General features: G+C 37.5%; 1 protein-coding gene across 2 annotated transcripts in view; it reads left to right on the top strand.

Annotated features, from left to right (window-relative positions):
- The window catches only part of MAN2A1 (mannosidase alpha class 2A member 1), a 172,768-nt gene that overhangs the window by 23,277 nt on the left and 135,975 nt on the right, over positions 1–13,516 (top strand). For both annotated transcript variants that reach the window (XM_059175629.1, XM_059175630.1), the window contains exons 2-3: positions 1,889–2,146; positions 4,462–4,606. In XM_059175629.1, coding sequence (XP_059031612.1) covers positions 1,889–2,146; positions 4,462–4,606 — 403 coding nt within the window. The remainder of the gene's footprint in view (positions 1–1,888; positions 2,147–4,461; positions 4,607–13,516) is intronic.

A 13,516-nucleotide genomic window follows, 5' to 3' on the forward strand; every position in this document is an offset into this window, starting at 1 on the left:
TAGTTTGCTCCAGTGGCCTTCCTTTGGTAGACACCAGTCTGCTGACTTGTCCCCTCCCCTTGCTGAACTGGCCTCTAACCCGGAAGTAGAATCATTTTTTCTCCTGGCTTCCCTATCACAAAGTTAGCAGCTGTTCATAACAGGCTAAAGAAGAATATAAATACCCGTAACCAGTTTTTACCATCTTGATTATGGTCTTTCATATTTTTTTCAAAAAGGATGGTATCAAATTATAATTATTTTGTGCATGCTTTTTAAGCATTTTCTCCATTGTACCTCCTGATATACCTTCCCATATATTTCTGTTTTTAAGGAATTTATATTTCTAAATTTTTGTGACTGAAAGCATTTCCATGATATAGATGTACCATTTGACCAGTTCTTTACCTTTGGACATTTAAATGTTTTCTCTTTTCCCTTCCTCTTTCTTACTGTCCTCCTGTTATTTCCTTCTTCCTTTTTTCTGACTTCCTGTTCTTTACTGGTGATAGATCTTTTATTTTTGGGTGTCCAGAGTTATTTGCTCACTGTGTGTGTTGTTATTTTATTAAACCCCAGTGTGGACTTTTTGGGTAGGCTGTTTCTGGGGACAGTGTCACTTTCTTTGTTCAGGTACAGACCCATATCTTAGGTATATCTGTCTTCCCAGCATGTAGCATTATGCCTGGTACAGTGGGGTATTCACTAAAGATTTATTGTGGAGTTCCAGAAATATAAAGGCCATGGGACAAATATTTTAAGTATCTACCATATATTTAAGGCCCAAGATATAGGCGTGAAGAAGACAAAGATTGTCCTTGCTCTCATAAGCTGAAATATTATTCTCTACAACAAGGTTTATGTTATAAAGATGACAAACCTCTTAATGAAATGTGAGGATCAATGAAAAAACCTTAAATTCAGGGTGCTGGGTGACTCATTTGGCTAAGTGTCTGCCTTCGGCCCACGTTGTGATCCCGGGGTCCTGGGATCAAGACCCACATCAGGGCCCCTGCTCAGTGGGGAGCCTGCTTCTCCCTCTGCCCCTCCTCCTCCACTTGTGCTTTGTCTCTCATTTTTTTCTCTCAAATAAATAAAATATATTTTTTTAAAGATTTTATTTATTTATTTGACAGACAGAGATCACAAGTAGGCAGAGAGGCAGGCAGAGAGGGAGGAGGAAGCAGGCTCCCTGCTGAGCAGAGAGCCTGATGCGGGGCTGGATCCCTGGACCCTGGGATCATGACCTGAGCCGAAGGCAGAGGCTTTAACCCACTGAGCTACCCAGGTGCCCCTCAAATAAATAAAATCTTTAAAAAAGAAAAATAAAAACAATAAAAATCCTTAAGTCACACAATGTGGGAAAAGCAGTCTACATGACCTCTAACGTGGTTACTTTTCATGCATGTGGCTAATTTGAGTTGATTAATTGATCTTCCTGTAGATGGTATTTCTTATTTAGGACTGTCCGCTAGGGTTACTACAATGGAATGATTTTTTCGGGTTCATACTTTTTGACCCTTTCAAGTAACAGAATCAGTTAGCTGAAATTTAAAATTTCATACCTGAACATAATATGTTGTACTTAGCTATTATAGAGAACTCAACAGTCTTTTAGGACTGGGTTTGGGGCAATAGGAAATAAATCACCAAATATTTTTGGTCTCTCTGTTGCACATTTTAAAACACGATTAAACAAAGATTGCAGCCATGGAGATTTTCTGCTGTAAATTGGTGTTTCAACACAGCCAGCTGTTCATGCTTTTTGTGATCCCACTTACAAAAGTGGAAAGTAAAGGGTGAGTGGCTGCCCTCTTGGGCAGGCACATAATTTTAAAAAAAAAATGTGTGTGCCTCAGCAGAGCTATATTAGAGTTTCATATAGCTGCCTTTTTCTTTTTTATTGTAGGGCCAGCTCTCAATGTTGCAAGAAAAAATAGACCATTTGGAACGTTTGCTAGCTGAGAATAATGAGATCATCTCAAATATTAGAGACTCGGTCATCAATTTGAGTGAGTCTGTGGAGGATGGTCCAAAAAATTCACAAGGCAATTTCAGCCAAGGTGCTGGCTCACCTCTTCTGCCATCAAAACAATTGTCCCTTGTAGTGGACCCCGAAGACTGTTCATTCTCTTTGCAGAGTGGAAGTCAGAATTCAGATGTGCAGGTAATGTATCCATTTGTTAATTATCATTGGGTTTTTCTTGCTTTTATTTCTTTTTTGATCTGGTGTCTGTTTTAACTTAGTAAGTTACTTAAACTCTCTGGATTCCAGTTTCTGTTTTTGTAAAGTAAATTGATTAATCACATGATCATTAAAGTTCTTTTTAGTGATAAAATTCTATAATTCTGTGCTTCCCCCAGTTTTTTTTATTATTTTATGCTTTATGATTATGACCTTTTTGTATGCTTCTTAGGTCTTATGTGATCTAGTAGATGAAGACCTTTAGAGGTTTAAATTTGTCTAAAGAGATTCTCTTATCTTCCTATAAAGAATATAGGAAAAGCTCTATTCTTACTATATATCTTACACATTATAGGTTTCACACAGTGTAGGGTTAGATACCTTCTGGTGAATATCTCTTTGTGAGAGAGGGAAGGGAAATATTCTAGAGCTGTGCTGTTCAGTGTGAAAGTTATTATCCACATGTGGCTGCTGAGCACTTGAAATGTGGCTAGTTTGAATTGAGATGTGCTCTAATGTTAAAGACTTCCTGTGAAAACAAATGCAAGATTCTTTGTTTCATTTTATATATATGTGGAGATAATATTATAAATATATTGGTTTAAGTAAGTTTGTCTTAAAATAATTTCACTTATTTCATTTTACTAGGAAATTTAAAATTAAGGATTTTGGCTTGAATTCTGTTTCTCTTGGATAGCACCTTTCTAGACAGTAGAGGAGTTATAATCTAGGATAAAAAAGGACTTCTGCTTTTCTTAAATTTAAGGTCAAATGTGCTCTGTTCTGCCAGTTAGCACAGAGCTGTGTTTAACTTGTACCTTAGACCTGCAGCTGGAATTGGGTGACAGGTCCATAAGGAGCAAATATGTTACAGTTGGACAACATGGGTTGGCTCTGGCCTCCCTTCAGAGTAGATGTTTCCACTAACTTCTGGGGACAGAGAACGTGAGGATCTTGAAGTCATGACTCACAGGCCAACAGCTGGGACAGAGTTGGCCAGGCCTCACGCTTATAATCTTATCAACTAGTGTGTGACCAGGTTCACACACTATCAGGATTCTGTGTTGTGAAGGTTATGTCTGTTTTTGTGAGTCTTGGCCTTGTATAGATTTTAAATTAGTACCTTTTAAAGGAAAACAACAAAAAAGGAGGGGGCTGTTAAATCTGGGCTGGACAGAAACAACTGTGCTGCTGAACAACCCCAGAATGTGGGCAGAGCGAGGCAGTGTGGGACAGGGCAAGCTGCAGGGCTAGGAAAAGAAGGAATAACAGAGACTGCTAACACATCCTCCTTTCCAGCTGGTTCCCAAAGAGTTATCGACTGTTCCTTGGGAGCATTTTATTTTATTTATTAAATAAATTCATACATTGTGAAGTGAGATGTTGTTGCCTTAAAATTCTTTGTATTCATTTCTTACATAATGGCTTGGTATCTTTAAATTTTTTTGTGGCCTGCTTAAATATTTTATAATATATAATAATTTTACATAATTTAAATGTTATCAAAGACATTTGCATTCTTTGTCCCATTTAGTATTATAGAGGGGATGAAAAATATAAGTTTTTAGGTTTCTTTTTTTTCCTTCAATATTTTTTCCTTTGTATCCAAAGAGGTTATTACCTAGGACTATTACATTGGAAATGTAGGCAACATTTGAACATTTAACAATTTCCATTTTCACATGATTATGCCTCATTGACTCAGTTGTAGTTTTATTTTTAGAATGAAGATAGTAAATAATATTTGCTAAGAGAAGGAATAGCTGTAGATGCATTTCCATTCAGATACAGATTTTAAAATATATGTGATTAATTGTAAAAAAAGGACAACTCGAAATAAAAAAAATTATCGATATTGTGTGTGAAAATCCTTAAATATTTGGTCATAATTGCATTTCATGAGAAATTTTTTCTTTGCTAAAATAAAAAAAGAGATTTTTTTTTTCTTTGCTGTTTAGTTCCTATCAATTTCTATTAGATTGTATTAGAAGTCAAGCAGGGCAAGAAGTAATTGAATGAACTTATTTTTCATAAGAAGCAGATGGGGGAGGGGCTTATTTATCAGAATAGTTAAGTAACAGTAACATTTTAAGAATTTGAATGGTAATTAAATGTTTTCTGCCTTAAACTCTTCAGTTAATGTACATAGAAATAACTTTATCTGGTAAAATACATACAGGGTCAACACTGAAGAGCTCTGAGCAAATATTTTCCAACATTAAGTTCAAATTAAAAATGGTAATGCATGGTTAAACTTACTCTTTTTTCCCCCTTTATTTTGTCTTTTGTATTTTTAGATGTTGGATGTTTACAGTCTAATTCCTTTTGACAATCCAGATGGTGGAGTTTGGAAACAAGGATTTGACATTAGCTATTTATTTAATGAATGGGACTCTAAGCCCCTTCAAGTCTTTGTGGTGCCTCATTCCCATAATGACCCAGGTAAAATTTGCACTTCAAAAAAACTACAGGTTATTAAGCCGCTGTACACACAGAGTATTTTAATGAGAATCTGGTAGATCCAGTTTCTCAAATGTTTGAGACATTATTCGTTGACTTATTACAGTAACAGATTTCTTTTATATGTCATTGTATTTTGAGTTTTTATTTTTATCAATTTTTGTGCCATTCCTGGATAGTACTTGTACAGTGTAAAATGGTAATAAGCACAAGAAGATATTTGTTCTGGTAATGAAAAGTTGCACTCACTTAAAGTGCTGATGTTCATTATAGTTACGTCTTATAAAATACTGCATGGGAGAATTACTTCATGTTCATAAACTCTGCACTAAAAAAATGCAGAATTCTCGTGGGAATATTAGAATCTTTAAAATGGAAAAACAGTGTGAAGTGGTTAAGAGTCTTGGTCAGGTGGACCTGAGTGTGGAGTCCCAAGCCCCTGGTGTGAGACAACTTTAGGCAAGTTACTGAATATGAAAGTATAAGTATTTTTTCCCCAGTAGAATCAGAATAAAGTACCTACTTCATTGGATGAGATGTAGAAGCATGACGCATGGCTCCAGGAACTGCTGTCATTATCATTTTTGTTATTATTTCATATGACAGCTTTTGTTATTTATTGGGGCTGGAGACTTTTTCCACCAACGTAAGGGAAAATCGCTAAAATTACAATGGGAAACATGATTCAGTGTAAAGATCTGTTAGCGCGAGTACACTGGCACCAAGTAAATACGTCATGAATTTGGTTGCCGGACTTTTGGGGGCATATACTTCGAAAGACTTCCTTTGAGGACTGACTTAACGCTTCTGTTATTTTTCTCAATTTCTCCATTTCATCATTACTCATCTAGTATCATCTACTCACCATTATTCATCTAGTACTTTGAAGGCTTTTTCTTTACTCCCAACATTCATTTATCCCTGACTTATATCCCTTCACATTGGTTTATTGGCATATGTTCCTTTTTGTTTCTAAGACAGTAGAACTTGTTACTTTAGGTCTGGACCCATGATTTGGTAAAGTTGTATGTGTATGTTTGTGCATACACATGTGTGCTGCTTTTGAATGTGAAGGGTACTTGGAGACAGTTTGGATGCTGAAATGTTTGAATTTCCATAAAACTTCAATATATAGCATGCACGGAGGTATAAAATATGTGCAATCAGTATTTTTCTGGAATTTGTAGTGAGCACATGTCATACTTCTGACTTCGGTTTCTCTGTCCTTGGACTTAATATCTTTATCTTTTCTTAGAAATGCCTATCAGTCTTATTAACCATTCCTCTTAAATGTTTTGTGTCATATTCTTCCTTAGTGTTAGCCATTCCCTTCAAATCCAAACTCCAATGGCTGGGCATCATGGAAAGACTGCAGGGATCTAGAACCAGGCAGAATGAGGCAGGCATCCTGGCTTTGCTGTGTACTGGCCCCAAGTCCTTTGGGCATGATTATCTGTCAAATGTAGATCATATGGGTAGAATAGTATCTTCAAGTGATAATTAGTTATCAAGTACATACAAATGGTGATCACATGTGGTTAAAATTCCTTTTGCTATTTACTTGTATGCCAGATTGAAGAGTATATCTGCATTTAGGGTATGTGTACTAAAAAATAGATCTTTGTTTATATCTAGACTTACAGTGAGGTGAGGTGCTCACACAGTACACATGGGATCTGAGTTTGCCTGTAGAACTACAGATGATTTTCTCTGTAAATCTCATTCACTCTGAAATACCCCTTATTGAGTGTAATAATGGAAGAGCCCCTCTAGTATTTAAACTGTTCTCTCCTTTCTTCTCTGCCGGCTATACACAGTTTAGTTCTTGTCACTTAATTAGGTGTGTGATGGGATTCCACTATGTCCAGTTTCTTATAAATACACTTGGCAGTATGTCTTGCAGGTTCTCGTGTGAACCCATTTCTCCTCCCTCTGAGATTTTCTAAAGACACTTATTATCTCCTCCCTTTTTATGCCATCCTCAATTTCCACCAATCTCATTTTTTTGTAATTCTATAACACGTACACTAAACTATAGTAATAAAAATTTGTAGTTTACCAGGCAGTGTGCCAAATGTTTTATGAACATGGAATGCTCACCATAACCCTTGAAGGTGAGTGTCATTATTCATGACTAAGACGTCACCAGCTCGTCAAGCTTCCGGGACCAGTAAGTGGCACCAAGGAATTCCTCGTTAGTTTCCCTGGATCTCCCACCCGAGTACACTTGAAAGACAGAGAATATGTGCCTCCCGTCATTGCCTAGCACCACATTTGGCATATAATAATCGCTAAATATAGACAAGGCCTTCTCGACCTGTCTCTGTGCCCCTCTGAAGCTACTTGAACTTCATACACTTTGCCCTGTTTGCACACAGTCTAAGATCATCAACACTTAGAGCATTTCTGCTTTGTCTCCTCACTTGAGTGTAAGCTCAGTGAGGGCTGAGACTTTGTCTTATAACCAGCACGTCGCTAACGCCCAGAAGAGTAAGCAGCACATGGTACTGACTTACTTGGTTAAATAAGCTAATGAACCAGGGAATGTGGCTCTGCAGTCTAAGATGAAACATTGGACCTTGACATACATTTTTCTTTAGTTTCCTTCCCTCCATCTCTTTTTCCTGTTATCCTATTTCTCTTCCTTAAAAAAATATATATATTTAAAATGTTCTTTGGAATTTTAAATACAAACGGCAGATGATATGAAGCTCTTCAAGGGCAGGGATTGCCTGTGCCTTTGAGATTTTGTGTCTTGGCATTCCAGCAGTAGTTTGTGTGTTATTCCCTGGGGAGACTGTCCAGTCAGTGGTCCTCACTGCTATTGGTGACTCTGTCTGTTGGTATCTTAGCAACCACAGTTGAGTCTTTTTTTTTTTTTTAATATTTTATTTATTTATTTGAGAGAGAGACAGTGAGAGAGAGCATGAGTGAGGAGAAGGTCAGAGAGAGAAGCAGACTCCCCATGGAGCTGGGAGCCCGATGCGGGACTCGATCCCGGGAATCCAGGATCATGACCTGAGCCGAAGGCAGTCGTCCAACCAACTGAGCCACCCAGGCGTCCCCAGTTGAGTCTTTTTGTCTTAGTAAAAGATGTTAATGACCCTTACCCTCAGGCCCTTCACCACTTGAGGGATAAATAATGGCCAGACACAGACCTTTTAAAGCGAAAGCGATTTCTGCTATTAAGCAAAGTGCTAGAGAACAGAACCGCTGTCTTTTCTTCATAATTTTCATTGCTCCTTCACCAAAGTAGAGTTGAGGTAAACTAAATTATTCTGTGAAGAACTAAATGAATGATTCGAATCATGAAGAAACCCCTCTTTCAGTGGAAGAAAAGAGATAAGTGTGTGCACAAACATTCCGAGTCAAAATGTGACTTCGTAATGGGAAATCTTCGTATAATACTCCTAAATGAATGTGCAGTTAGGCAGTTTACTTTCTAAATGAGATTTAGAGAGATTTGTTTGCATTTTCTGCAGCAACAGTTTAAAACAAACTTTAGCTCTGTGGCTTGTTTCGTCGATGGAGTTTTGTCTATTGGGGATAGGAGTGTTTGAGACAGACTTTTAAAAGACTCCTCTATTGCGTTCCCTAACTTTAAGATTACGTTGCTGTGTTTTTATATATGTTGGTATTTTTCTTTTTGGATGAAGTTCTGATATCTCACAAGACAGATAAATTTCAAATTATGTTTGTATTTTAATTCCTGATCGTGCCTTCTTCCAGTCCATGAGGACATGTAACAATTGTCATACAGTATTTTATGTGGCTTACATGAGTTAAAACAAAATTGGAAAGGAATTGTTAAGTAAATGCTGATAACTTTGTACTGTTACGCTTTTGAAAAGTTTTGAATCATAGGCCATGAAATTAAATGTTAGTTGATTGATACATGTTCATGTTATATTCAATAAGCTGATTAAAACACAATTACAGCCCCTTTGTATCTGCAATCTTAATTCTTTCCTTCCCACTACTTAAACTGCTGAAATATTTAGTTAATTTTCCTTCAAAGAAATCACAGTGTGTAGACAGCAGATAAGGTATACTAAATGGAAAGTTGGACAGCATATTGTTAGTTAAGCAATTTGTAAAATGAACATTAGAAAATAATCCCCCATGTGGTATGACTCCAAATAGGAGAGAGACCTAGACACAGGAGCCACAGTGGAAAATCATTTTATTTTGCACATTTGCAATTCTTCTAGAGTTTTTGTTGATTCAAATGAGTGAGTAGGATTTTTCACTTTTGTTTTGAAAATTAAGAAAACAATTTTGCTTTTAGCATTATATGATAATTTGAAATGTGTTTATGTGTGCCCTTCTTTTTTTTTTTTTTCTTTTTAAAGATTTATTTATTTATTTTAGAAAGAGAGAAAGCAGGGGAGAGTCTCCCTACTGAGCAGTCTCCCTACTGAGTGCAGATCCAGACGTGGGGCTCAGTCTCATGACCCCAAGATCACGACCTGAGCCAAAATCAAGAGACACCTTTAACCATCTGAGCTACTCAGGTGCCCCTATGTGCCCTTATTCTTAAAAAACGAGAAAGACCAAAAACGTGAGGCAGTCACAGAATTAAGTTATTGGAAAGGTTTTTCTGTTCATATATTGTTCAGCACAGTCAGAAGAAAAGAGTTCCGGGCAGCCCTAGGTAGGTATCGCACAGGTGGGTGAAAACAGGGGAGACTTGCAAGTCCTGCTGCCAAAGGAACCTGCAGAGTGGAAGGAGGAGGTGGTCAGGAGAGGGGAGGTTTGTTCGTGGGCACAGTTTGGGGGGCACTTTGTTCTGTTCAGTAATTGAGAGCTAAACTGAGTTCTTGGTTTTGACTACTGTGATGGGAAATTTGAGTTTCTGGAGCTTAGATAGTATGGAGGAGAACCGAGTAAGGGCTGATAGTCATTGCCTGTCTTGTGTTAGGGGAGTGTCAAGTGTGTGTTGCTTCATGTAATCCATTCTGCAACCCTCAAAACTAGTAAATTAAACCCTATTTACCAGATGAGGACAGTGAGGCTAAAGTAGGTATACTAATGTCTTTGAGATCCATCAGTTATAAATTGGTACAGGGTGGCCACTTAAAACTCAGATTTGCCTGATTCTGAGATCTCTGTTCTTTCTCTTTACTATGCTGCTTCTCCAGATACTTTCTTTAGTTGATTTTCTTGCTTTATGGGGATTAACTAATTCGGCACATTTATCTGAAACTTGGGTTGTTAATAGAGTTGCCAGATTTTTAAAAATTTTTTTAGATTTTATTTATTTATTTTAGAGAGTGCTCAAGCAGGGGAGTGGCAGAAGGAGAGAGACTCCCCGCTGAGCATGGATCCTGACTCCGGGCTTGATCTCAGGAGACTGAGATGACCTGAGTTGAAACCAAGAGTCAGGTGCTCAACCGACTGAGCCACTCAGGAGCTCTTTGGGTTGCCAGATTTAACTTAAAAAAAAAAAAAAAAGTAAGTTAAGCTTACATTTCCAATAAACAATAATTTTTTTAGTGTATTATGTGTTCCGAATATCATATGGAACACATAGTAAATATTTGTTCATTATTTATCTGAAATTCAAATTTAACTTCGCATCCTATATTTTATCTGGCAATCTTAATTAAGAAAATGTTGGCATTAAGAGTTAAATGTTTACACAGCTCTTTAGAATTATTTTTTTAAGCAATCTCTAGAATTGGTATATTGAGGTTCTTTTTCAGAGGGAAAAGGCTGATTGTTGTGGCTCTGACTGCATTCCCTAGGAGCACATAGATCAAGTAGCACCTAGAGATGTGGTAGTCATCAAACAGGTCCCCATTCTCCCAATTTGGTTACTTTTGTCTGTCTTTCAAGTCTGGGTCTTCAGAGCTCACCAATGCGCCAGTTATACAAATAATTGCTAGTACTTACGGGAATGTTCTGTGTTTCAGGCCCTGTTCTATACACATATTAAATCCAGTTCTGCTCCCAGCAACTTTATGGCAAAAGTCTAGTTATTACCCTTATTTCACAGATGAGAAAACTGAGGCAGAAGAGTCCAAGTAATGTGTTGGTGGTAGGGCTGGGCTTGAACCCAAGCTGTCCAGCTCTGGACTCAGGACTTGGAAACATTTAATATTGACTCTTGAAGGTAATACTTATGAAACCACAGGCAGAGCTTCTAAGGAGAAGATCTTTTAAATGTTTCCACGTCAGATATCATCTACTGTAGTATGATTAATCATATAAAACATTTTATAACTATCTCGCAGAAGTAGTCCCCTCACTGCACTGTTTCCCGTCCTTTTTCCTTCTGGTCTAACCTTATTAAAATGGATGTCCCTGTCCTCAAATAGTACTTGAGTACATGAGATGGTGAGTGGTTTTCCTCATTGCTGCATATTTTACAATTAGCAAGTCATTTAGAAGTAGTATTTTCCAGCTTTTAAATGGTTTCTTTTAGAAACTGATAATTTGCCCTGCATTTGCCTGATTGTAAGGCTAATTAGCCTGATATACTCAGAGTAACTCCTTGAAGGAAGTCACTTTTACTTTTGCTTCTAAAGATGTCTCTCATATTATAGACACTTTTCATTTTTTTTCAAACCACTAAGCTCTGTTTGGGGAGGACATATTAGGGCCTGGCGTGTCCTGTGAACTGATGCTCCTGGATGGAGTCCTTAACAAGGGAGGGAAGTGACTTTAGCCCAGATTTAGAAATTTTTGTGGTGGTTGATCTCATAATGCAGGAGTCAAATATTGAGGTACACAGGTCTTTTAAAGGGCATTTTGAAAAGCAATATAGTAAGGAGTCACAATTGGGCATTATACATACAGCTGTAGGATGAACAAAACCCCAGCTTTCCTAACAGTAATGCAAACGGCTCCCGTGGTGTGGGATAGAATTTCCAGTGAGGACATCTTACGTGGGTTCAAAAAGTGCTGTATCTCAAACAACTTAGTGGAAGTGAAGCTGATATGCTTTGAAAACTATTAGATGACACTGAATCACCTGGAAAAAAGGTGAGGTGATTCTGGAAACCCGAGTTCAGAAGCATATACAGGATTCAGCAGGCCTCCAGGTTTTGAAAGACTCACAGGTCTCTGGAAAACCTCAATTTCATCCTCGAGTCTCTCTCTCCTCCCTCTTGGGAGCATCTGTCAGCATATTCTCTTGATTTTGCTTCCTTTGCCTCATGAATGTTTTCACGAGAATTTTTGCAGGGGCCTCGTTTCCTGTTTGTTTTTTACTTTACCTAACCTTCCTTCATGTATAGTCTATAGTATATGTAATATACTATATATGTATATAGAGTATATATGGTGTATAGTATATGAGTATACATCTTGTATATTCATTTTTGAAAGCACAGATCAAAACACCCTAACTTCCTTTCTCCTAAATTTTCAGCAAGATTCAAGAACGGTTTAGAGGATTTTCAGTGATCTGACCCCCACTTCTATTTTTATTTCTCTCCATACTCCCACTGTGTAAGCTTCCATATAGCCGTACCCGCCTGCCTTCTGCTCCCTGAAATTGACACAGACCTTTGTAGCTTAGTGTCTTTTCCATATGCTCTGCCTTCTATTTGGGAACTACCACCTTTTTCCTCTAGCCAGATGATGACTATTCTAAGAATCTCTTCTGTCCTTATGGTAGTAATTCACCACTTCTTTATTCCCACAGCATTTTGTTCATATTTTCACTGTGGAATCTCTTTTTACTGACTAACTTTATTGCTTTGCCTTCTTATTGGTTTGAATGTGTTTGAATGAATAATCTGGAACAGGACATTGTTTTAAGCTCTTTCACAGTCTGTTGGGTTGAGGGAGGGTGGAGACAGGCTTAACTTGTAATAGAAAGGTTGCAATTAAAATTAACCATTAGATTTGATTAAAACAGATACAATAATACCAACTAAGATGGTATGTGATGCCTTAAGTGTAAGACTGGCTATTGCAGTCAACTGTGGAAGGGTTTAACAAGTGATGAAAGAAACCTGTTGATCGTATGTTGGTAGACAATAACATAATTCCTGAATTAAAGAAGCTTTCCTATTTTATGAATATTTGTACTTATTTTTAAATCTGCGAGTATCCTGTTAAAACAGAAGTAATCTGAAGCTTCAGTTGTAGTTTTTGTGTGTTTATTATCTGGCTATAATTATTTTTGACTCAAAATTTCTCATGTGTTCTTAACAGTTGGTACCTATTTAATTTTGTGTAGAATAAATATAGTTATTAAAAAAATCATCATAGCAGTTAAAATCACAATAGTGTAGCACTGATTTGAGAGGCATGCCCTCTTTGGGTTGTGTGTTTGAAATCATCTTAGGGCTGACATACCTTTTTCTAAATATAAAATACAGCCTCAAAAGACAATGGTCAGAGATTATTAGGTTAGCATCAGAACGGACAATGAATGCGTTAGAGCTAATTGTGTATGTGTGCCGTGTCTTTTCCTTTTGGTTTCATTTCTAGTTGAAGGAATAAACTTACATCTATACTTCATATACCTTCCCCTCGCCCCATCCTTTCGGCCATACATTTCATTCATCTATCACATACTTACTGAATTCTTGACAGTGTAAGCTTCATACCAGGTGCCAGCTTCATGAGAATTGACTACTTTGAAGTTCAGGTTATAGGTTCTTAAATTTGTAGGAATTGGGGCAGAAATACCTGGAGGCCCTCAGACCCTTTGTATAAACATTTAAAAGTCATAAATCACATTGATACGTTGATAAATAAAAATAGGTCTTTTTCTCCTGCCTTGAGAAACAGAACCGTTATCAGGAAGGCCGGGCGTAGGTTGAGATGCATCAGGCTCCAGTTCTCCACTGGAATGTGTTGGTGTGTGTGGAAAGAGCCAGCCTCTGGTAGCCCAGTTCCATCTCCCAGAAATGGCCCTGTCCTAAACCTGCCCTC

This window comes from Mustela lutreola, chromosome 5 (assembly GCF_030435805.1).
Source record: "Mustela lutreola isolate mMusLut2 chromosome 5, mMusLut2.pri, whole genome shotgun sequence".
NCBI lineage: Eukaryota > Metazoa > Chordata > Mammalia > Carnivora > Mustelidae > Mustela > Mustela lutreola.